At 39.0% G+C, this 24,690-nt stretch overlaps 1 protein-coding gene across 4 annotated transcripts in view; it reads right to left on the reverse strand.

The window, feature by feature from the left end:
- Positions 1-24,690, reverse strand: part of EBF1 (EBF transcription factor 1) — a 402,213-nt gene that overhangs the window by 73,501 nt on the left and 304,022 nt on the right. For all 4 annotated transcript variants that reach the window (XM_065919010.1, XM_065919011.1, XM_065919008.1 and 1 more), the window contains exon 10: positions 9,642-9,768. In XM_065919010.1, coding sequence (XP_065775082.1) covers positions 9,642-9,768 — 127 coding nt within the window. The remainder of the gene's footprint in view (positions 1-9,641; positions 9,769-24,690) is intronic.

A 24,690-nucleotide genomic window follows, 5' to 3' on the forward strand; every position in this document is an offset into this window, starting at 1 on the left:
GAGAGGATACAGTAACAATAAAAAAAAAAAAAAAAAGCGTGAAATAGGAGAGAACAGTAGAGAAGTCCAGAAAGGCTGTTGGAAGCCCACATAGTAGAGAGAGGAAAGAAAAGAGGAGTTCAAAACTCTAGTAGGTAACACTGCTATCCTGGGGAAGAAGGTCAGAGAGGGAGCTGCACTGCCCCACCTATTGTTATAATTTTGGAATTCAGAGATGTTACGTGTTTCAGATGAGTTCTCATTTTTACCTGTGGGAAGCACAGTGCCGCTTCACATAGTGGGTGAAATTTTACAGACTGGACTTCATTGGTGGTTCAGGTTGAGAACAAACAGCTATGGGGGAGAGGGTGCTAGTCCAAACCTCTGAGACTTGGGTCCTCTGACACCTGAGGCCTTCAGAGCTACTTATGCACAGTCAGTTGGGGTAGCTGATAAACCCCAACCAATAAGGATGCCAAGAACAACATGGGTATAAGACCAATGACCTTGTGCTGTAGGCTTTTCAGGAACAAAAGGAGATGAGAATCCAGATTCAATGTACCTATGCTTCAACAAGAAGGTGAAGATATAACTCGTGATGAGATTTTAAAGTGTGAAATGATCATGAGAGATTAAAAATTATTTTAAATTTATAAAGCTCTGAAGTTTATGATATGTAGTTAAGTGAAAGACCAAATGAGTATTATGTAAGGAATCACCCTATTTTGGTAATGATTCAGATATCTGCATAGGAAAAAGATAAGACATATCCCATTAAAAAATAATATTAACAGCTAACATGTGTTATTTATGTATAAAGAACTGGGATAAATGTTGACACTTTTAATACTGTTTTAATTATTTTCTATTGGTGCTTACTGAATTGTCTGAAATCAACATGGGCAACTTTGCAATCAAGAAAGAAAAATTTTAATGCTCCAGTGGGCACCACACCACTTAGTTAATGGACAGAAAGACAAACATCCATACCATTATAACGGTGGACACATGAAACAGAAAATACTTTGCCATCAAACATTTGGAATAAATGTTAGGAAAGGAGAAAAAGAAAGAACTTCATTTTCATTTCCCTCCCACCCACTGCCCTCAGGATATTAGAGAAAGTTTCAAGGTACACAGTTTAAGTACTGAAGGGTTAATTTATCATGATGCTGGGTTAAAAAACAAAAAACAACAGCCTTGAAAACTTCCAAATAGTTTATTGGCTTTGAAAACCAAATCATGTTCAATCATACTAAATAGATTAGAGGTTCAAGGCTTTATAGTATTGCATTACGTTGGCATGAATGCATATAAAGCTCAGTCCCTACCTTTATTGTTAATAGCTTTCTAATCCCTGACTAGAAATTTATAGTTTAGAAATGGCAACACATCTTAAAGATTAAAGCCATGTGACAAATAGTTCATGTCCCTTAATAACCAAATCACATGCCTTAGATTGGGGAAGCTTATCTGCCTTTTCCTTCTATACGGTTTCATTGGTAGGAACTACTTTATATCCCTATTACATGAATGATGAATGGGGCCGTTGGTTATGGTCTGTTATTTGCTTGGCTGTAGTCAATATGTTTTCTTTGGACAGGGATTTCTGTGATTTATCTCTCTCCTGGCCTTATCACTTATTAACTCTGGGTAGACAGGAAAAAGCCAAGGTTGTATATAAGGCCTAGTGGCCATTTAGACCTCTAATGTCAGTGAAAATATCCCTTTTAATGATCCTGTTACACTAGCTACTCAAGTCCTGATTACACTCCACTCCAAATAGGAAATAAAGGTCGTATTTCTTGGAAAGTATGTACATAAAATATGCAAAATAATATGCTTCCTTCAGACTAGCTTTATTCTTTGCAGAAACGGCTTTCATTTTACAGATGTCACAGAAGTACAATGGATATTTTCAGTGATTCTTGTTGCTCTTGTCCCCGTATGGCACCAACGGTGTTTAAGTTTACAGATGCCACTGGGTTGAGGACCACCAATCACATCGATGTATGTCAGATCAGGAGCAATCGTATTTTGTGAAAAAATTCCCTTTGGCAGAGGAGAAGAGGCTTGGAGCTTAGCCTTTGGATCACAAAAGCAAAAAAGAATAAACATTCTCTCTGCCTTGAATTCTTTTCTTTGTGTGTAAATGGCTCATTTGGAGTAATATTTGAGACATGTGGACAGGAGCAGCCTGTTAATTTTTCTTTCTTCTTGGGTCCTTTCCAATTAGGACACAGCTAAGGCAAAACTGCTCGTCAAGTGTTCATTACACAGCTCTCCTTCAGCTGAGTCCTAAGTGAAAACAATCTGATATAAAAGAAAACACATTCTTGCCTTCCTTTCCCCCATTCTTACTGAATTTTCTTAGACCCATCTTTATAACAATTAACACATGTGCAGAATACCACCCTTTACAAAGCATTTTCATGCCCATTCTTTTACTGATACCCACAAGACCCTTGGGGCGCCCAGAGAAGGAATAACCTCACTATCTATTCACTGAGAGGAATCCAAAAATTGGCCTGTGCCCTTCATCCCCTTCACCTCCATATCCACCCCATCCCCAGGTCCTGTCCACTTTTCCTCTTAAATATCTTTTGAATCTTCTCACTATATTCCAACTCTACCCATTACTACCCAAATTAAAGTCATCAAATGTCTTTCCCAGACTACTGCAAAGGCCTCCTTACAGGTCTTACTTATAGCATCCATTTTGGTTTCCTATGCTCCAGCCAGCCAGAGTTTTTCTGCTTCTGTTTTCTTTCAAAATAAAAATCTGGTTATGTCCACCTATCCACTCTAAGGACTGCCCATTGCTCTTGGGATGACAGACAACTAAATTCCTCCCCACGACTACAAGGTTTCATAGGCTTGTTTCCGCCCGCTGCTCCAGTCTTTCTCTTGCCATTCTTTTCCCCTCTCTTGATTTTTCAGCCTCGGTGGAATTTTTACAGCCTTCCAAGATGTCACATTTCCTCTCACTCAGAGCCCTCTTACATGTTCCTCTCTTCTGGAACACTCAGTTTCTTTTGCCAAACACACCCAACCCAATCCTTCATGAACTGCCAGGTTAACTCTTAATCACCCTTTAAATCTCAATTCATGCATCTTTATCTGACAGAAAATATCTCTGACTGACTGACTGGGGATCCTTTGTTATATTCTTGCCTGAAACTCTGTACTTGTTTTTCTGGACACTCAGTAGCTTTGAAATTGTAAACTTGTGAATATCCATGTTCCCTCTTAAACTACAAGATCCATGAGAACATGGTTTTACTCAACACAGTTTTAGAACACTGCCTAGAATAGAACAGACAATCCACAAATACTTGTGAGATGAGTGAATGGAGTAACAAAAGAAAGTCATAAAATCAGACAACGTAGATCTTTTGATTCTGACTCTAATACCTAGAAAGAAACTATTTCCTTAATCAGATGAAAGCTGGCATATATGCAATATTAAATAAAATGTGCTCTCACAACCAGTTCTTTATAGTTTGAAGAGAAACATACCCATTATCTGCTTCTTTCCTTTTGTGTTTGCTTTTAGGGAACACTCATACTGTACCAGGAAAGCATCACATACATTGACCTACTGACTTCTTAGATGCAGTTACTGTTAAAATATCTCATTTTACAGATAAAAAATTAGTACTATGTAATATAGATCCAACCCCACTTTTTTTCTTTAACAAAAAATCCAACGACTATGCTCTTTACATGTAAGTTCACATTAAAGGAGATAGATTCTTAATTAACAGCTCTTATTTACATTCCCTGCCATCCAGAGCACAAAAATCAATGAGGACCCATTGATTCTGTGCAATATGTCACTCAATTACTAGAGAACACCTATCGCAAGTAAGATACTGAGTCAAGGTGCTTACAGTGGGCAAAACAAGATAATTTCAGGGAAGGTTCGCTGCCTGTGGACTTTTGGAGATGTGTCTATATAAGAACAGAAGAGAGTGAAGGTATAAGGAAGTGAATGATGAATGAGCCATGTAAGCACACGCAACAAAAGAGCTCCAAGGACAGCGACTCTCCCAGCTAATCAAGACAAACCATAGGACACATCAAAGTCACCTAGTCAACTGGCCCATTTTACAATAAAAACACTGAAGTCTGGAGCACGTCAGCAACTTGTCCCATGTCTCATAGCCAGTTAGCAGGGCTGGGACTAGAACACAGACCTCCCTGATCTCATGCTCTGGCCACTTGCTACAGTGGCCAGAGGACACTTCAGAGAGGAATCAAGTTTGAACTGGATCTAGGAAAATCACCATATTCAAAGTTGCTAGCCATGAGGTAAGCTTGAAGCACAGTGGGGAGACTGGGACTAGAGGAGCCCAGAAAGCACCGGACCCAGGGCACAGTGAAATGTGAACGGCAAGCCCAGGGGTTTGGGCTATATCTTACATATAGGGAGCAAACAAGAAAAGTTTCTCTACACAGAAATGATAGGAAACTGATTTTCTAGAAGTTTAATCTGGCAATGAATTAGTGTAAGAGGAGGCAGAAAAACAGGAGATTCACTTGGTGGAAACTCTCTACTTTTCTCCTAAGCCTGATAACTTTGTTTATCCCCAGGATGGCAGCCTTCATTTGTGCAAGTTTCCAAGAACTAAAAACAGAGCTTTCTGCCTGAAACCTCTTGAAAGGGGAGTTAAAGCTGATTATAACCTAATACCTTTGAAGGGGGCTGGTGATAGATGGTACCCATGTTACTATGGCCTCCAGAAGAGGCGTTGAAGTTAGGGATGGAAATAAGAGAACAAGTGTGCTGTTCCTGAAAAATCAACACCTGCGAACTTAATAAATCTGGGATGCTTTATTAAATGTTTATTATTTGAGGCCATTTCTAAGAAAATACTTGTTTAATCAAAATAGTATGAATAATCAAAAAATATGAATCACATTCATAAATCTTTTTCTTGATACCATATTTATACTGTGCTGTCTTTATTTGCGGTTGATTAGTATCACTTATTTCTCTAATTTACTGATGACTACAGGTTTATTACTAAAATTCCAAAGGACATTTCATAGACCTCTAGAACATGATGGAGAAGATAAACAACATGTAAAATATTTACACCATATTGGGGACAGCAATGAATGAATGAATAATGATCATCACTTATTAATGGAAACTACTAATACCTGGCTAAGTGCTCATGCTAGCTCACCTTAAGTGCTTTATACACATTTCCCTGCTGCTAAGAACAACCCCAGCAAGTTATTTTCCCTTGTAATAATGTAAACATGAGGTAACTGTGGTTTAGAGCCATCACACTACATACTCAAAATAATCTCTCTGGTAAGAGGCAGAGCTGAGATTTCAATCTATACCCATCAACTCTTAAACCCAAGGACTTAATTACCATGCTGCATCATCTCCTTGGAAGTGAGAAAGACTAGGGGGGAGGAATGAAAAGAATGAGAAGGGAAAAAAGAAGAAGAGTGGGGATAGAGAGAACACAGAGGAATGGGGAGAGAAAAAAAAGAAAACTGGAAAGATATGGTACACGTCATCAAGTTTCATGGAATATATTCAGGCAACACGACCCCTTCTACATGCAAAGAAATTCTGGGCATATGGTACAAACAGGAAGCATTTCCAGGAAGAATATTTACTTCAAAGTAAAGTCTGAGACTAACAAGAATTTTGTTTAATCCTTCCACAGGAGCAGGAAGCTTGGTGGAAAATGTTAAGAACAGGAGCACTCAGCAGCAGAAAGGATTAGACATGTGACCCAACCAAACCAAATCTGAGCTGTTAGATGAGCACTCTTTGGGGCTTTCCCCAGCTTTTGGGCAACAGGCAGTATATGGTTCTTGGTACACACCTAAGCTGGTCTAGCATCCTGGTGGCCCATTGTTCCAGTCATATTTTTCCCCAAAGACACCACCCACTCCAACTGGGACGAAGTTTAAAAGTACATTTGGATTTGGGCATGTTTTATGAAGAAAAACCAATTCGAAGAGCTTTGAAGAAGCAGCTAAAGCCTCCTGAGAGTCTTTTATCAACCCCCAAGGTTACTTCAACTTAGCAGGAGAGAATTCTACAAGTCACTTAAAGATGGAACAGCAAAGAAGCTACTGAGAAGAACAAAAATACTCGGAGTCCCCCTCCAAGGCAGTGGAGGTTTATGGGGATTGACTTCCCACTGGACTGACGGACCAGACACAGGATTAGCAAGGGCTTTGAAAAAAGTCCTGTCCTCAGAAAGGGATTTTGTTTCCTCCTATGAGAAAACATGATTTAAAATTTAAAGTCAGCCTTGCTGTGCATTTACATGAGAATAACTGGCCACAATAAATCAGATCAGGGACGTGATATCGAGCTCTTTTGTTCCAATCAAGTTGGGATTCACTCTGCTCCCTCACTCTGATGGAGCAGACACCAGAGAGGGCACAGCTGGCAGCTGAGAATCCGCACATGTCCCTGGTCTGAAGCACCAAAGATGGAGAGCTGCACTCCTGGCCCTACAAGTGGAGCCAGCTTGCAGGCAATCTGTGTTTAGTCAAATTCTTTCCTCCCACCCCCAGAAGTCTGCTTTTATTTGCATAGATTAGGCCAGGCTGTTCCTGTCTCGGTTGTGTGGGGGGGTTTTCTTTTTCATTGATCATGGATTTTTAGAGCCTTGCACATACGCACGCGCAAATCCTCTCACACGCATTCAAAAGCAGTACGTTTGGGATGCTGTTTTTCAGTCTCAGGACATTTTTTTTTTAAAGGAAAAATTCCAAGTGATATTCTCCTAAGAAACAGTGTTGGCTCACCCTATCCAGAAAACCAAGCCTTGCATCTTGAAATGCCATAGATGTTAAAGAAAATGAAGTGTGAGCTTCTGTGGCAGGGGATGGAAGGGGAGGGCTGCAGGTTTCCAATGAGCTGAGTGCTTGTTCGGATACAAAGAACAGAGAGAATTTATGACCCATCTCAATGCCTTTGCTAGAGAGTGGTGACAAGCAGAGAGGTAAACTGAGCAAACCACCAAGGTCTGGCAGCACCAGCCATGAATGTGTGACCCTTGGCAGGGGCATTTAACGATAATGATCAAGAGTCTTCGGTGTGGTTCACCAATTAACAGAGACACTCTTTTGTTAGAAGTGATGTAGTCACAGTGACTGTGAACAGCCAGCTATATCAATGGGGAAGTTTTTGTGCCGGTTTCTTCGAAGATTTTATTTTTCCAAAGCAGAGAGAGGTGAGTCTCTCTCTCTTAGAATACTTAAAAAACTAAGTCTTCCTATCTATGGTCCACAGTTTGAGGCAGGATCAGCAAAAGCATTTTTTCATACTTTAAATTTCCCGCACACTTACACATGTGCAAGCACACCCAGGACTTCTCTCTCTTATCCTTAACTACTTTGTGAGACTTGCAGATCGGCCGCTTTTATCTTTGATCTTAATTCCCCCGTCTGATACAGGTTTTCCAAGATGTGATTTCTTAAATTGATGGCAATTTTTTTAATGGTTAAAAAAAAAAAATCCCAATAATGATGGGTCCCCTAGCTATTTTCTTTTGAGAACTTAAGTAATTTAATAAGGATGATTTTTTTTTTTTAACTTTTATGGCCAGGTGGCTCAAGGGGATATTTTGTTGAGCACTGATTAAAAATAATTTCTTCTAAATGAGACCTGACCACAGAATGGAACCATTAATGGGCAGAGACGCTGTCACCAAAGCGGAATCATGCTTGATTGCCTCTCGTTCCTCCCACCACACGAGCATTTTCTTCTTCTTCTTCTTCTTCTCCTTTTCTTGTTCTTAATGGCAGAGTAAATAAGCAGCCAGCGAGGCCTAAATGTTTTCGACCAAAAACAGAGTCCAAACTCCTCAGAGAAAACATTTGGCCTCTGTGGTTTTGTAATATGTTCCAGAACACCGAGTTCAGTGAAGAACATTGTGAAAAACTCCCATCCATCGGAATGATGGTGGGGAATGTTACAGTATCAGAAGAAGTTTCAATTGGTCCTTTTCCTGCAGGCCCATAATGAGGCTTGTAAAAAAAAAAAAAAAAAAAAAGCGCTATGTGGAAGTTCTCATGGGAAAAATGAATGGCAAGAAATCCTAGCTTTAAAAGAAACAGCTAATCTGCTAGTTTGATTGTTCTTCAAAACTTACGCTGAACCAATGAGCCTAATTAAAAACACTTGGCCTACTTCTATAAAGCATCATAGCTTTCTCTATGCTTCGTTTGTATACACCACAAAACTCCAGATAGACTATTATTTTTTCAAGTGCTTGCTAACAAAGTGCTGACTTTGTTGGGATGGCTGAGCTAATTTCTTGAACTCAGTGTGAAACCTTAGCTAAACAAAATTGTGGTAATTTTCCTTAATTTGTAAAAGTGATTGGAGTGCAAATAAAATTTTCCTCTTGGGTCAATCCTATAATTTTCAATTAACTAAAACTAATCGTCAGGCAGGCACCAAACCTGCATTTTGTTTAAAGGACTGGGAGGCATTTCCAAGGGTCAGGATGCATTAGCTGTTTTTATAATTTTGAGAGAGAGGATTGAGGGGGGAGAGCAAGTCACTGAGAAGCATGGTCGGTTTTGTTCCTCCTATTAAAATGCAACAGGAAAGATGCTTTGAGATAAAATGTCACAGTAAAATAAAATTTGTCCATTTAATTGTATGGTTATAATTAGGATGTGTTGACACAGTTGTCCCTTCATGCTTTGGAATCTCTGTGTGTGAAAGCAACTTACACTCTGTACTTAATCTGGCTTTGTGGTCCTTTATTGATTAAAGAAGCAAACATGGGGCCAATTTCTGGAGGCGCCAACCCAGCAATGACTGCTACATAGCAGAGGACCTAGACTGTCCCCATAGCCAGTGTGGTCCTTGGACCAGGATCATCAGCCTCTCGTTGTGAGCTTGTTAGAAATGCAGAGTTTCAGATCCCACCCAGAGCTACTGAATCAGAATCTGGATTGCAACAAAGATCCCTGGGTGTTTGGTTTACACGTAACACTTTGAGGATCTCCTGACTACACACTAGGCACTTAGACTATGCATTTGATATGTTTCCACAGAGAACCTGCCTCGTTCTCTCCAGGTGACGTGAGGAAATTCACCTTCACCCTAGAACCCTAACTTCTTAATGCAAGACAGATCCATGTGCCAAGGCAGGTCCATGTATTTGGGGTGGCAGGAGGCAGTCATGGGGAACAAAATGAAGTTTAAAGGGAAAGAAAGCACCAACCCAGAATTAAATATGAAAATCACCAAAAGTCTTTAAATGGCCGTGCCCAGGCTAGAAGAAAGTTGTATTGTGCACTCAAGCACATTCCTACTCCATAAAGCAAGCAAACCCCCACATGATGGCTTAACATCCCGAGACTCTTAGGACTGTCTAGCACTCCTCCTTGCTCATGCCACTGCCTTAGGTATCTAACCCACAATTTCAACAGATCCTGTCATTCAACAAGGACACCTAGATGAAATCTTATCTAATAATAATGGTAATAATAATAGTAGTAGTAGTAGCAACTCATTTCATCATAAATGAGATGAAACAGAGAAAATGGGTCTTAAGCAGACATAGATTTTAGAATAAAATAACACTTACACATACAAGATTGAGTCAAAGACCCACAAGGTCAAGACTGCTCTGTCCACCATCTGCAGTAGTTCTTACCTGTGTAAATGAATCTGCCAGGTGTCCCTTTGCAGAACTGTTTGGATTTGTAGGACAAGGTGACCTCTACAACACCAGGGATATGCCGAGGAGGAGTCTGCACACGGATGGCATGAGGAGTAATCAACTAGTGGGAGACATTTGGGGGAAAAAAAAACATTGTCATTGCAATATGTAAAGGACTCATTTCACAGCTTTCTTATCGGTTGTCAATAAACATAGTCTTCAAACACATAATTAACCTGTCCATGTTTAAATACAGTCATGATAGAACCTGTATAAAAGACACTGACAACAATATTTACAAGTGCTCTGAGAACAGTCATAACAACTTTATCTGAGTTTTCCTACATGGCAGGCACTCTGCTTCCTGGTTTAAAAAGTGGACCTAGTCTAATGAAATGATTTATCTACTACAGGATATCCTTTGGAAAAATCTCTTGTTTTGAGGCAGACACCCAAATCAGCACTGAGCTCTGCCACACCTTTCCAGAAGCTAATGGGCCTGGTGTTTGAACTGAGCCCTTCAACATGTGCAAAACACCGAGGTAGGAAATCCATGGTCAAGGTGCTCTGATGAGCTGCAGAGCCATGTAGGAAATGCCCTGAAGACCATTTGGTACATTAACTACCAGAGGAACTATCAAAGAGCTTTAAAGGGAAACCCAAGAAGCTCTCTCCCTGGAACAGCTGAGGGGTCTGGCAAGACTAAGGACTGTCCATAAAAGGGAGCTGGAAGCTGGGGAGGGGCCGGAGGATGATCAGTGGTCCATTATGCAATGTTACGTGCACAAGGAGAAAGCTCATTTCTGAACCCTGTTGGCAATCAGAGCACACTGCAAAACAGAATTTGCTTTTTAGTACTCTTATCATTGTTTATATAACTAAAATGTTATTAATGGCCATAAAACTGGCATTATCTGCTTCTTTGAAAACTCCAGCCCTGGTAGCTGACCTCTGATGGCGCTGGACTCTATGTGCTCTCTCTCTGGCATGCACAACTGCCGGTTCCTTGACTGTTTCAGAGTCGCTTAGCTCAGGGCAGCAGTACTGAGTCAGTATGTAATGGTGATCATTTGTACTAACTCATGTTTGTGCTGTTCTTATAACTTAGAAAGGGCTTTTGTGTCAATATGCAACTTTAAATATTTTGTCCAGAGAATCACAGACTCCTCCATGAGAATCAAGATTACAGCACAAATGCCAGCCCCTGAGTCCTACCTAGGTAAACAGTCCCAGCACAAAGTCCTGGCAAAAGAATGTAAGAAAGTTGCTCCTACTAAAAACCACAAGTGATTTCTATCAAATGCTCTTTATTGAAACATAAAGGTAACCTGCGCAGAAATCACTTTAACTTAGTAATTAGAAATGCCTATCCTCTCCCATAGAATGTGTGCACCCTTATTTGCTGGAAATACACAAAAGATTCTTCAGGAATACCACACTTATGTGGAACTACTAGAGACTGAGCTCTCAATGGCTACGTTTTTTTGGATGGCTAAGGGTTTACCCGTAAAAGCACAAAAAATATTTATTTAAAAGATTTTGACCTTTTCATACTGAAATTCTTCCAAAATGAATTATATGTTTCCTAAAATAAGCAAAGTATATATAATTTAATTTAGCCCTAATAAATCAAGATTTTCATTTGAAATACCCCTTGTTATATCTTAGTTCTATTTATCTTAGATCGATGTATCTTCTAGAATATAGAAAAGGCCTAAGTGACCATGAGGTATGAGGGGCTATTTTCCCCTGCAGTAAATGGCCCTGGATACTTATGAGTTTTAAATTATTTCAACTTTGTTCATTTTCTTTGTTTTTTTCCTCCTAGTGTCCTTTGCACCTTCTGTACTTCTCTTCTAATCTTTAAGGATCGAAAACAGGAAATCTAATTTACTATCGTATAGAGAATAAGAAAAGGAAAGAAGCTCTGAAGTGCAGTAAAAGATGATCTTCCAAAATCAAGTGTGTGTTTAATTTCAACTGATCGAACAGTGTTCTTGCAATGTTGGGATTAACACTAGTTGGGTACCAGGGTAGGAGGTTACCCACTATGTCATCAAAGGTTTTACTTGAAAGCACTAATTTGGTCAGATCAGTTGTACGTATTCTTAACTACTTTTTTCAGATATGAAAACAGAATCATAAATTGTTAAATTGCTTGCACAAAATCACCCTCATAAGAGTAAATAAGAGCAAAAGTGGTCCTGATACAGTTCAAAAAATGGCAGGGAGTAATTCTTCCTATCTAATCATAAAGAAGAAATTGTTCATATTTATATCTTTAAACTTTTTAAAGCTAGCATCAAACTCAAATTTTTCAGATCCAACACTACATGTATATGTGTTGTTTTTAAATTCACATGCTATTCATTTTTCATTTTATACCTGGTCCCTGGTTGTGCCTTTGATGGTGGAAGTTTCCATATAGTTATATTCCAAATAAGTTGCATGCTTCTATTCTAAAAGTTACTTGGACTGTAAAGTAACATTAAGTCACAATAAAATTTAGGAGAACTTTCAGACAGAGAATATTTCACCCACCTTCCCTTTTCTCAGGGGAAATACATTTTAAAAGATGGAAAGATATCAGTAAATAGATAATGGAGACATCTTTTTAAGTATAAGGACCTATGAGTTGATACACTATGGAACAAAATTGATTTAGAAAATTTATAAAATTCACAAATTGATTAGACATGACTGCAAAGAAACTACTTAGGAGAGTAGGGGGTTGGCATAAAGGAAATTGAAACATTTTCGTTTACAATTTCATTTTCCATTTTAATCAATCACTCTAACTAAAGCAGAGATTCACTCTTGAAATAACTGTGCTTTGAAAATAAGGTAGAATATGAATCATCATTAGAGGATGAACTTAATGTTTTCCTTGCTGTAGATGTTAGTCTGGGAACAGGCTCTCACACTGATACATGATATTGATGGTGTTCAGAAGGAAAAAATTGTATCTAACCACTATCAATTAGATAGAGGAAAGGTTTATTTATTTACAAGAGGAGAGGTTTATTTATTAATCACTCAAAGAGTTACTAATTTATTACAGGAAGAAATGCTAGTAATCACTTAAAACTAATAATCTCATTTTAATAGCTAAAGACACAAAAGTCCAAAAAAATCTAGGGGCTTCAAAAGTTGACCCAACATCTTAGGAAAAAGATAGGGTCTAGATTTGGAAGTCTAGTACCCAAAACCCACCCCAAACCCCTTCCCCATCTCAGGATAAATTTCTCACATTGTTCTAATCGGCTGAACTAAAGGCAGCCCCTCTAAGTTACAGAAGGAAGAAGAGCTCTAGTATAAGTCTAAATTTTTCAAGCTTTCATCACTGGAATACCACTTCCTAAGTTTCGCCATATCTATAAACAACCCATACCCATACAATTATGTACTTAAAATCTTTAATTGGTTAACTTTTTGCTTTGTTGTTGTTCAGTTGCTCAGCTGTGTCCAAGTCTTTGTGAACTTTTTGTTTCAAATAACTTATTTTAAAAGGACACTATATTACTATTGCAACTGGTTGTGGTAATCTTAAAGTTAATATGATGTTGTTAAATTCTAGTTAGATAAAGTTGACAACCTGAATGGGTTTATTGAAAAGGGAGTTGAGCTAGTGTTAGAACACAGACTTGTTTGCTCTAACTGAGACTTTCTCCCTTAACATAAATCAGAAGGATTAAAGGAGAAATAAAAGGGGAATCACTTTCTCACGATGATTCAGTTCTATTTAATGTCTGTGTCAAATCCAAAATGGTCTCCGTACAACAAGGGGTACATGCCCCACGCTTTGGGAAATTCTGTTCTAAGTGATTCGAGAACAGATTCACTCTCTTAACTTCCTTAAAGCACAAAACAAACAATTTGAGTTAAAAATAAACATACTTCTGAAACCCTGTAGCATCTGATACTACTTTCTTCCTTCTTGGAAGTCTACACTTTCTTCACTTCTATGACACTAATTATAAAACCTAAGCCTCAGAGAGTGTCTAATGGTTTACCAAAGCACTTTCACATTCACTATCTTTTTAAAGCCCATCCTTATGGGATATGTATTCCAGATGAGCAAAAATTGTCAGGCAAGTTAACTAATATTATTTGGAAAGAGCAGAAAGAAAATCAACCTCTTATGCCTGTAAATAAGTGTTTTCCAGAGTTCCTCTCTTATTCATTGATTCCTGATCTCTTCCTGTGCCAACTATTTCCTTCTGCCAACTTGTTAATTGTAGACATTTCACAAGTCTTGTTCTAGATTTTCTTTCTCTTTCATTTGCCTAACAATTCTTGAGTTCACTCACTGGCTCAACCATGTTAGCTAAACTGACTTCCAAGTCTACTCCTGTGGCTTTGATCTCTTTGGCCAAACACCACATTTTTATCAGCAACAGAGTAACAGAATTTCCCTGTATGTATCTTACTGCCACTTCAATCTCAACAGGATGCAAGATCATTTATCATCTTACTACGTATAACTGTACTTCCTGATCCTGTGTTCCCTCTCTCAGCTAAGAGAACACTACCCTTTGAATTACCCAAAAGAGAAACCTTGGGATTATCTTTTTTTCTCCCTTCAAATTTTCTTTTAGTCATGTTGACTCTACCTTCTACTGAATTTCACTGGCTCCCTGCCTTTCTCCTTTATCCTGGTTCAGGCTGTCACCATTCCTTACTCAGACGATTGCAATATTATAAATGCCTTCTAAAATGGCCTTTCTCTACTTCTACTTTCTCAGCAGAATCATCCTCTTCAAACCAACCTCATTATACCATGCCCTGACTCAAACCCTCACCTGCTCCTTCATGTATGGTATGTAGTCCAGACTCCTTAGCATGGTAGCCAGGTGCTCCAAGGTTTGAGAGCTGACTGCCCTTGTGAGTCATCCTTCCCACTCTGCCCTTCCACACTCTGGAGAGAAGGCCATGTGGATATATGAAAATAACCTAACACCTTTGCCTTATTCATGCCATTCCTTGCCTAAACATTCCCCTACTGCTATTCCTCTTGTTCCTTAATATCCTGAAGAGATGTTCTCTCTTCCAGTAAGTTTCATCTGATCCTAAGAGTCACAGTTACTCACACCTTTGTAAAAATTTATAATTATGGAATGCATACTCTGAGAACTTAGCATCCTATTTTACCTTGTGCTATAAAGATTTTCTTACACATCTTTTTCTCAAACAATCCTTGAGGTCAGCAACAGGGTGTAATTCATGTCCATACCTTCTAAAGTATTTAACTTAATGCCTCATATACAGGATATTTCCAAAATATTTCTGACATAAATTCTTGTATAAATTAGGCCAGAATTCTACTAGATGTTTGACTGCATTAAGCTAAGTAATAAGAGTCCACCTTATCCATAATATAGGATCTCCTATCTTTTCTCCTTGGAAGAAAAGCTATGACAAACCTAGACAGCATATTAAAAAACAGAGACAATACTTTGCTGGCAAGGGTCCGTATAGTCAAAGCTATGGTTTTTCTAGTAGTCATGCATGGATGTGAGAATTGGACCTTAATAAAGAAGGCTGAATACCAAAGAACTGATGTTTTTGAGCTGTGGTGTTGGAGAAGACTCTTCAGAGTCCCTTGGACAGCAAAGAGATCAAACCAGTCAATCCTAAAGGAAATCAGTCCTGAATATTCACTAGAAGGACTGATGCTGAAGCTCCAATACTTTAGCCACCTGATGCGAAGAGCTGATTCATTCGAAAAGACCCTGATGCTGAGAAAGAGGGAAGGCACAAGGAGAAGGGAATGACACACGACGAGATGGTTGGATGGCACCACCAACTCAATGGACATGAGTGAGCAAGCTCCAGGAGATGGTGAAGGACAGGAAGCCTGGTTTGCTGTTGTCTGTGGGGTTGCAAACAGTTGCAAACATGACTGAGTGGCTGAATGACAGCTATTCATAAGAGCCCACCATTCTTAACCTGATAATATTTAACCCTCGTCCCCTAAGTTGCTCTTAAAATTATCTAGCTGGCCCAGCACTCAGATCCCTGCATGAGACCACTGCTCAGATATCATCTAAGAGGTAAAAAAGATGTCTAAAGGTCTGACTTGCACCAGTGAGAATGGATAAGGTGAAAGAAAGAAAAATATGTAAGCAATACAAAAAAGTGGGCCACAAAAGATCATCTCTCCAATAGCAGCATTTATCTCTAGACTGATGATGCTAATGAGATACAACTTCTCTCTCCCCATTCTTCCTCATATGTGTGTGCACATGTGTATTTGTATGTGAGTATACAGGTGCTTGCACAGGAAATAACAGCCATATAAACAATTTTGGAATAAATAAATTCACATATTTATAGGTATTAATTATGAGAAAAATCTTACTAAAATCTTACTAGAATACTAGCAGTTTGTGCAGTATGTATTGCATGTGACTTAAATGAGAATTAGACATATATGTGCATGGAAGAAAGGCTAAAAGGAAAATCATCAGGGTCAAGAAAAGTTACAAGATGGTAAAGTTACAGTTTACTATATTTTCTTCTGCATACTCCCCTGAATTCTCAAGCTTCTTGACCACAAGGATGCATTAATATCAGAAATAGAAGAAATCATTTTTAAGTGTGATATTACAATGAAAGAAACACACATAGTTTCTGCAAAGCCCCAGTAGAGGCTGCTGGCACACCAAGGACCCACCAGGAAACAGTAATTATACTCTCTCTGAGCTACCTATATGAGCATTTTCTCTTCATATCAGAGCACAGGAGCAGAAGAGTCCTGAGTGGTCACCAGGTGAGGCATGCTTCTGGGGACAAAGTGAAGCTTCTGTGGCCATGAGAGACAAGACACAGACATGGAGGTGGTGGGTGGGGCCTGTCCTTGATCAAAGTGGGAAACAGAAGAGAGGAACGCCTCTGTCCATGGATGCACAGAGCATCATGGAAATGCACAGAGGTGGAAGCAAAACCCCCAAGAGGCAGTCTGCAAAATCTGGGAGTCTAGACAAGGGACACGGGAGAGAATAATTCTCCATGCAGTTTTTATATAAGTCTCAAAAGTATGACCCACATGGTGGGTGAATGAGAGTACCCAGTATTTTAAAACATTAATGGAGACATGTTGGAGAATTCTGGGGGAAAGGGGCAAGTCTTGGGAATCACTTTCTTCTCTGAGAGCCGGTAGCACTTACTATCTGTACTCCTCTGTGTGCTAAGTGCGTGCTTGCTGAGTTGCTTCAGTCCTGTCTGACTCTGCACAACCCCATGGGCAGTAGCCTGCCAGGCTCTTCTGTCCATGGGATTCTCCAGGCAAGAATACTGGAGTGGATTGCCATGCCCTTCTCCAAGGGAATCTTACCAACCTAGGGATTAAACCCGTGTCTCATTATGTCTCCTGAACTGGCAGGCAGGTTCTTTACCACTAGCGCCACCTGGGAAGCCCCTTATCCCTCTAGCTCACATTAAATGGATGGTGATAATGACCTTGATGGTGACTTTAGCAGCAATGACTTTTCATTGTCTTCTAACTATGTGCCAAGCTATCTGAGAAGCTAACTATGTGAGAAGCTCTTTCAGTGATTTTTGCTCTGTCATATTACGGGCAAGCATGGGTATTAGCTGGTTCACACGTATGAAAAATGAATTTCAGCAAAGTTAAGAAAAATGATCAAGGAACTGATATGAAGTATCAAGTCTGCCTGTCTGGTGACCACCATTGTACAACTGTCCTTCCCTACTGCTATTTATTGTTTTTCTATAATTCCTCGTACTTGCACTTTTCATCCTACCTCCACTGTTGACAGGATGGAATGGGTCCCTAGTCTCTCCTACATCTAAAAAAAGTTCTGGGAACATAGTAGGTCCTCAAAATACCCTTTCTCATTGGTGAGAAGCTGGCTGGGAATTATTTCCCACCAAAACAAAAAAGCAATTCCAAGATAAGCTTTCATGCATGTTTTTCAACCAATGGATCTATAAGAAATAAATGCAATTTGAAGTTCCAAGCCACAAGACAAAAAAATAACTGGGGTTACTAGAAAGCACACCAGTGATTTTTCCTTATTATACTTTGGACTTAATATTTTAGCCTTAATCATTTTCAACACTAAAAAGTTAAAAGGAAGAAAAAAAAAAAAACCCTCCAAAACAAGCAAAGCCTTAAAGAGAGGGGGTAAAAGGAAGGAAAGGTTTCTTCTCTAGAAAAATAATTAACAGTGATGACTAGAAAAGCCTAAAGTAGGCACTGATAGAGTAGTTTTTAGGTATCACCCATTCAAGAGTCTGGGTTCTAAGGGACACTGCCCATTCATCCACTGTCACGCTCTGTGCCTCAGTTTACCATCTTGTCCTGCATGTGCTCTGTTCTGTTGGAGTACTGATAATGATGTTAAATATGCTTTGTGTTGGGTAGAGCTTCTGCAGGGACCCTAAAGCACTTTCCAGATTAATTTTTTAATTTATATATTAATAATTCTCACAGCATTCTCCCTTCTCCTCAGTTAGGGTAATAATATCTATCACTTTTGAGATAGGCAGGGGGTATTGAGTGATGGACATAAAACAGACACTTAAATAAGGAAACTATAACATAAAAGCATAATTAAAGCTTCCAAACCAAATCGACTAAGGATTTTTAAAGAGACACCGCAGTGTTGGTGACCATACAAGCAAACTTATTGTCCTTCCACTCTGGGGTGTTCATTTTCCTGTAGTTAAACATGGTGTTTAAAAAAACATTGTTTTCTGGAATTCTTAAAGAAAGTTGAAATATGATCAGCATGTATGCTTGGGGACTGTGCTGGCTGAACCTACATATTTTATCTCTATTTCCCCGAAGTGGATACAACATAAATCAAGGGATGCCAGTTCTTCTCCCAAGTTCCTCAGTGTATTCTGGTTTGTTCCCTAATCAGGGTTCCTTGGGTTTCGTAAGACAGATTTTTTCATTCCCAAGAATTGCCTGTCTCAAAGGCAGTATATGATTTCTCAGGGAACGTGAGAGAAAGCCCGTGGAAGCATTTGCTGTTTCACAAACATTCTGGTTTCCTTTTGTTCCTTCAAGAAAATAACTAAACCAATGTTTAGCAAAATATGTTGGGTCACATGAATTCCCAAAGATAAACTTTATGTATGAATGTCAGAGGAGACTTTGGAAACTAAAGTCTCAGAAACTGAGTTAAATAGGGGATTTAAAATCTAGATTTTGAACAGTCAGCAGTATCTCCTAACGCTGTCTAAAATTTCTCTCATATCGGTATCGACATAGACATAGATACATAGAGAAGAGATAGAGATCTATTTTCTAATTGACTGTCTGTATCTCCCAATGAGATTACAAGCCCCATAGGATACGAATTTGGTCCTTCTTGTTTTCACTACTCTGTTTCCAGTTTTAAGAGTGTCTGGGAAACTAGCAGACATTCAATAAATACTTGCTGAAGACTGAATGAGTAAATACTGTGACACTATTAACTGCCACTAATAATTAGGGTAAAGATTCAATAACATCCCTTATGCATCTGCCAAAAAGATATCATCAATACTACTCCATTCAAAAAAACTTTTTCTACTGAAGAAAAAAAAAATGCTAACTTTGCTCCCACAGACTTCCTGGCAGCCTCATTAAACATTCACAAAAATATACTGCTCAATTCTTCTGACCAAGAAACTAACCAGGTCCCTAAATCAATGCAGTTAATTGTACAAAACAAAACAGCAATAAGATCATCTTTCAAAATAACAGATCGAGGAGAAAAAGGCTAAAATAAATACATTATACTTGAACTACCTTTGGTTTTTGTGGGTTGATTGACTTATTTATTTTTCGGTAATTTATTTTTTAAATAAACTTTCTCCAGCTCTCTTCCCAGGATGTAAATCTTGTGCCAATTGGGCCCCATTAAAGGCTGGATCCTGTCCTGACCATCTGGGAGCTGGAAAAGCGCTGGTGAGTTTCTGAGGTCCAGAGTATTCCAGACAGAGCGGACTGGACACCAGCAACGCCAGCCCCTGTGGTTTGAAAGTATACAATGGGCTCTTTCTCCAGGCTTGTTTTTCTACATTCAGTCAAGAAGGAACATCATTCCCTAGTTGGGCTTGGCTTAGGGTCCTGGGTTGCTGCTTTCTTTGTTTGCAAATTAAAATATAAAAGAAAAAGAAAGGTCAGATACATCTTTGGAAGGGGTTGAGTGTTTGTCATCAAAGTTGGCCATTTGCAGGGCACAATCTCACCTGCAAAGATTTAGGAATTAGGAATGAAAAACACAAGAACCAAAAGGTAGAGTAGCAAGCTGTGAATTCACCTTTCACCAAAAAGTCTTTCAGGTTCTTGCGAGTTCTAAGAAAAGGATATCAAAGCTGTAAGACACTAAAGAGTGACTCATTCTAATGTGCTTGGGTGGTATAGTTCCTGTCTGCATCCCATTTACAGTGATCCTTGCACATATATTCAGTAATTCCCAATTTAACACGTGCCTCCAGGAAGTGAGCTCTGCAGAAAACCAAAGCTAACCCCCTTAAACACTGTGCTTTCACTGAGATCTTTCGAGGATGTGTTATACACATCTTGCTGTTTCAGACAGAAGATACTGAATATAATTGCCTTCTTTTTCTTGATTATTCAGGGTCACTGTCATTATGAACAGTCATTAATGTGCAGCACAGTAATATAGTTCTGCATCTGCTTTTTAGGTTTTCCTTTCCTGCCCTTGACATTAAGCTGTCACTTCTGCTGTCAACGAGCCTTCTTCTAACAACCGCCTGTACTTTGATCCTTCTAATTTGCTATGTCCTGGGAAAACACATAACATAGTTTGTTTAAAATTCATGTTCTGGTTACCTCAAGGTCTGTTATTTTATTTATCTTTTTTTCTTGTTGTTTTTTGCTCACTTCCGGTTTCATGCTGAATTTTGGAGAGTTGCAATGACTACAACAATCTTCTCTGGGTCAATGGGGTTACACTACATTCTTTTTAGATGGTTAAAAGATAACTCTAGAGTCAAATGGATTTTGGTTCAAGACCAGGTTTTGCAAATTACCAGTTGTGGGATCTTCTGAAAGTCACTCAAGCTCTCTGGATTCAGCTTCATTGTCTGGGAAGGGGGAGGGGCTAGCTATCTAACTGGTGTTGCTGTTGTTTAGTCACTTAGTCGTGTCTCTTTTGTGGCCCCATGGTTTCCCCTGCCCATGGTTTCCCAGGCAATGATACTGAAGTGGGTTGCCATTTTCTTCTCCAGGGGATCTTCCCAACCTAGGGATCAAACCGGCATCTCCTGCAAGTCTCGTACATTTATTATGGGGTTAATTGACTTAAGACCTATAATAAGTTTAGGTGAAGGCCTCACATTATCCATCACTTAAAAAGTGTTAGTTTTATTACTACTTAATCCTCACCATAACCAACAGATTTACACTAAGGTATTTATGTGCATCCTTATTGCACAATAAATATACCTAAATATAAGCTACCTAATTATACCTGTATTAACAAAATCTAAACTGCAGTCTATCTGGTACTGGCACTATGATGCAGCATTGAATATAACGGTTTCTAAAAAATAGCATTTGTTTGCTTGAATGAATGAATGACTGAAAGAAAGTAGTGTCATTCAATACTATTTGGTATAAAGTAATGCCTCTAACATGTAAGGCTCTGTGCTAGACACTGTAGGGGACTAAGCTGAATTCAGCATGAATCCTGCCTTCAAGGCAGAGAGCAGCCTCTTAAATCAAAATAATTAAGGCAGGAAGTGATAAGGAACATAAGATGGTACAGATAAGTGCATTAGGAATTTAGAAAGAAAGAGAAAATATTTTATATCTAGAGTTGTGAGGGAAGACTTCACGGACAAAAAAAAATGGTTTGGGGGGATCTTAAAGGGCAGAAGTATCTGGGCACAGAAAAGATGGAAAGGCATTGTGGAAGGAGGAATGAGATAAACAAGAGCACAGAGTAGGGAAATTAATGCAGGCATAAAGAGCTGCAAACAACTCATTGTGATTGGAGCAGAAGTTAAGATGAATGGCGGGTTAGGATGCAGAGAAAAAAAGGTCAAAGCGTTACATGGCTGTGCTTGAATCCCAAACGACGGCATCATGGCTTTAGGAAATAGGAAACCAGTAAGGCTGCATCAGGGGGAAGATTTCAGCTCAGATCATCAGGGAGCCATTCCAGCAGCAAGCACTGAGCACATGGATGAAATGAGCACAACGCTATATAAATATCGATTTCCTTCACTAAAGTCACAAGACTATAGCCAGGTGTGAATTCTGTCCTTAATTCTTGTTAAAATTAGAAATGCATCACACTTTGGGTTTTTCCATTTTTAAGTTACATATGTGTATGTTTTGAATGCACTGTAAACAAATAACTGAAAATGTCAATCTAAAGGAGTTTTTAACTATCTCATAATTATCAACATAGATGATAGATTTAAAATGCCCTAGTCATTAACAATAACCATACAGACTAAAGCATTTTAAAGAATAAGTTGAGCATGTTTGTAACTATGTGATTATATTAAAAAGACCATTAGGCTATTTTTACATTGTTTTAAATATGTTGACTCATTTAGAAGTCATTCCCTATAAGATAAGTTGAACTTGAAAGGTATTCATCAGAGTCATACTCAAAGTTTGATATAAGTGATTCACAGTGCTCTTTTATTCTTAGTGACTGAAGTGTGAAACTTGGCATTAAACATCTGCCTCCTAATGATCAGTAAGTATAAGTGGAATATAGAGTTGGCAACTTACATATTTAGGAAAAAGTAGGCAACTAGGAATTATTTAAAGCCTGTGCACTTAATAAACTTTGAATTAAACTTATACCTGTAAGCTTCAATATATGTAAAGTAAATGACACAGCTGTTTACACTGTACCCTATTTATATTATAAATTTTTGAAAGAGATGATATTTGAGACAATGTCTTTCTCCACCTTTCTTAATTTTCTTTTTGATTTTAGTGGAATTGTATCTCATATAAATGTGTTATATATAATAGTCATTGGACTGGTAATGCCATCATGCATAAAACTTGGGATGGTTTGGTAAATAAAAGGAAGTCTGGTGGCACTAGTGGTAAAGAACCTGCCTTCCAACGCAGGAGATGCAAGAGACACAGGTTCAATTGCTGGGTTCAGAAGAACCCCTGGAGAAAGGCATGGTAACCCACTCCAGTATTCTTGCCTGGAGCATCTCATGGACAGAGGAGCCTGGTGAGCTACAGCCCATTAGGTCGCGAAGAGTCACTTAGCACATGCACGCATGCTAAAAAAAAAAAAAAAAAAAAAAACCTAGGGAAATGTCATGAGAAGCCTTGGTAGAAAAGAAAATTGAATGGGGAGTGCAGCTGGAGCCTGGAGAACTGGGCCAAAACCCCGGCACCAAGTAGCTAAAGTATTCCCAGGGCAAGTCACTGCACCAGCAAGCTCCAGAACCTCTTTCGCCTCACTTTCAAAATAAAAGAGCTGCGTCTAAGAACTGGAAAGACTCCTCAAAGTCCTCAAAATTTTGTGACTCTGCATGTGGTTCAGTAAAAATCAAGGCCAGATATAAGGCCTCAGAAACTTCTAGTGGGAACAAGTATGAGTTGTAGTCATTTGTTCTTTGATGTCACAGAGGAGAAAATACCATTTATTTTTATTTACAACCCTCCCTCTGAGCTATGTGCACAAATGAGAATGGAAAGTAGATATATACACTATTATATGTAAAACAGATAGCTAGTGGGAAGCTTCTGCGTAGCACAGGAAGCTCAGCTGGGTGCTCTGTGATGACTTAGAGAGGCCGAATGGGAGGGTGGAGGTGGGAGGGAGGCTCAGAGGGAGCGGATGTATGGATAGTTATAGCTGATTCACATTGTACAGCAGAAAATAACAGAGCACTGCAAACCAATTATACTCCAATTAAAAAATAAATAATAAAAAAATTAAAAGAAAGCAGATATGGAAAGGAAGGAAGACAGAAAATAAAAACTGTATTTAAAATCTTATTTTCAAACTTTTGGATTCAAGCAGCAAAATTTCTTCTCAGCCCCACAAGCTGCCATTTACCTAACTAGAATCATCCAGAGGTCTCTCTTGTAGTGGCATCTTTTGCCTTTTCCCTGTCTCTGGGAATGCAGTTGAAGAAAACATCCATCTGGATGATAAAGAAAATGTATGGCCCTTGGATGAGGCTAATCAGTTCATACAGTGATGTAACTCTGACTTCTCCCATCTGAGATAAACAGTCCTGGCAATCTTTAAATATAGCTGTCCTACAAAATCACATGGCATCTAATGCCAAGTGTACATGGACTAAAACCAGCTGCAAAGTATGAGTGAATTTCTGTTCAGAGCCTTGCAGCATTAAACAAGAATGGCTCCAAACATTGTTAGTCTAATCTGAATAATACTCTGCAAATATTTCATATTTACTTTTATCTACTCCAGCCCAATCACTTCATGACTGGGTTGCATGACTTTACTTCATTAACATGAAATCCACATGGACTTCAGCCACTGTTAACATATTTTCCTATAAGGTGACTCCTGGGGGGAGAAAAGAGTTCTGTGGTCACAAGAAACACCTGGAGTAACAGGCAAATTTGGCCTTGGAGTACAGAATGAAGCAGGGCAAAGGCTAAAAGAGTTTTGCCAAGAGAATGCATTGGTCATAGCAAACACCCTCTTCCAACAACACAAGAGAAGACTCTACACATGGACATCACCAGATGGCCAAGAGAGAAATCAGATTGATTATATTCTTTGCAGCCAAAGATGGAGAAAGTCTACACAGTCAGAAAAAAACAAGACTAGGAGCTGACTGTGGCTCAGATCATGAACTCCTTATTGCCAAATTCAGACTCAGATTGAAGAAAGTAGGGAAAACCACTAGACCATTCAGGTATGACCTAAATAAAATTCCTTATGATTAAACAGTGGAAGTGAGAAGTAGATTTAAGGGACTAGATTTGGTAGACAGAGTGCCTGATGAACTATGGACGGAGGTTCATGACATTGCAGAGGAGACAGGGATCAAGACCATCCCCAAGAAAAAGAAATGCAAAAAAACAAAATGG

The sequence above is a fragment of the Muntiacus reevesi genome, chromosome 1, assembly GCF_963930625.1.
Source record: "Muntiacus reevesi chromosome 1, mMunRee1.1, whole genome shotgun sequence".
NCBI lineage: Eukaryota > Metazoa > Chordata > Mammalia > Artiodactyla > Cervidae > Muntiacus > Muntiacus reevesi.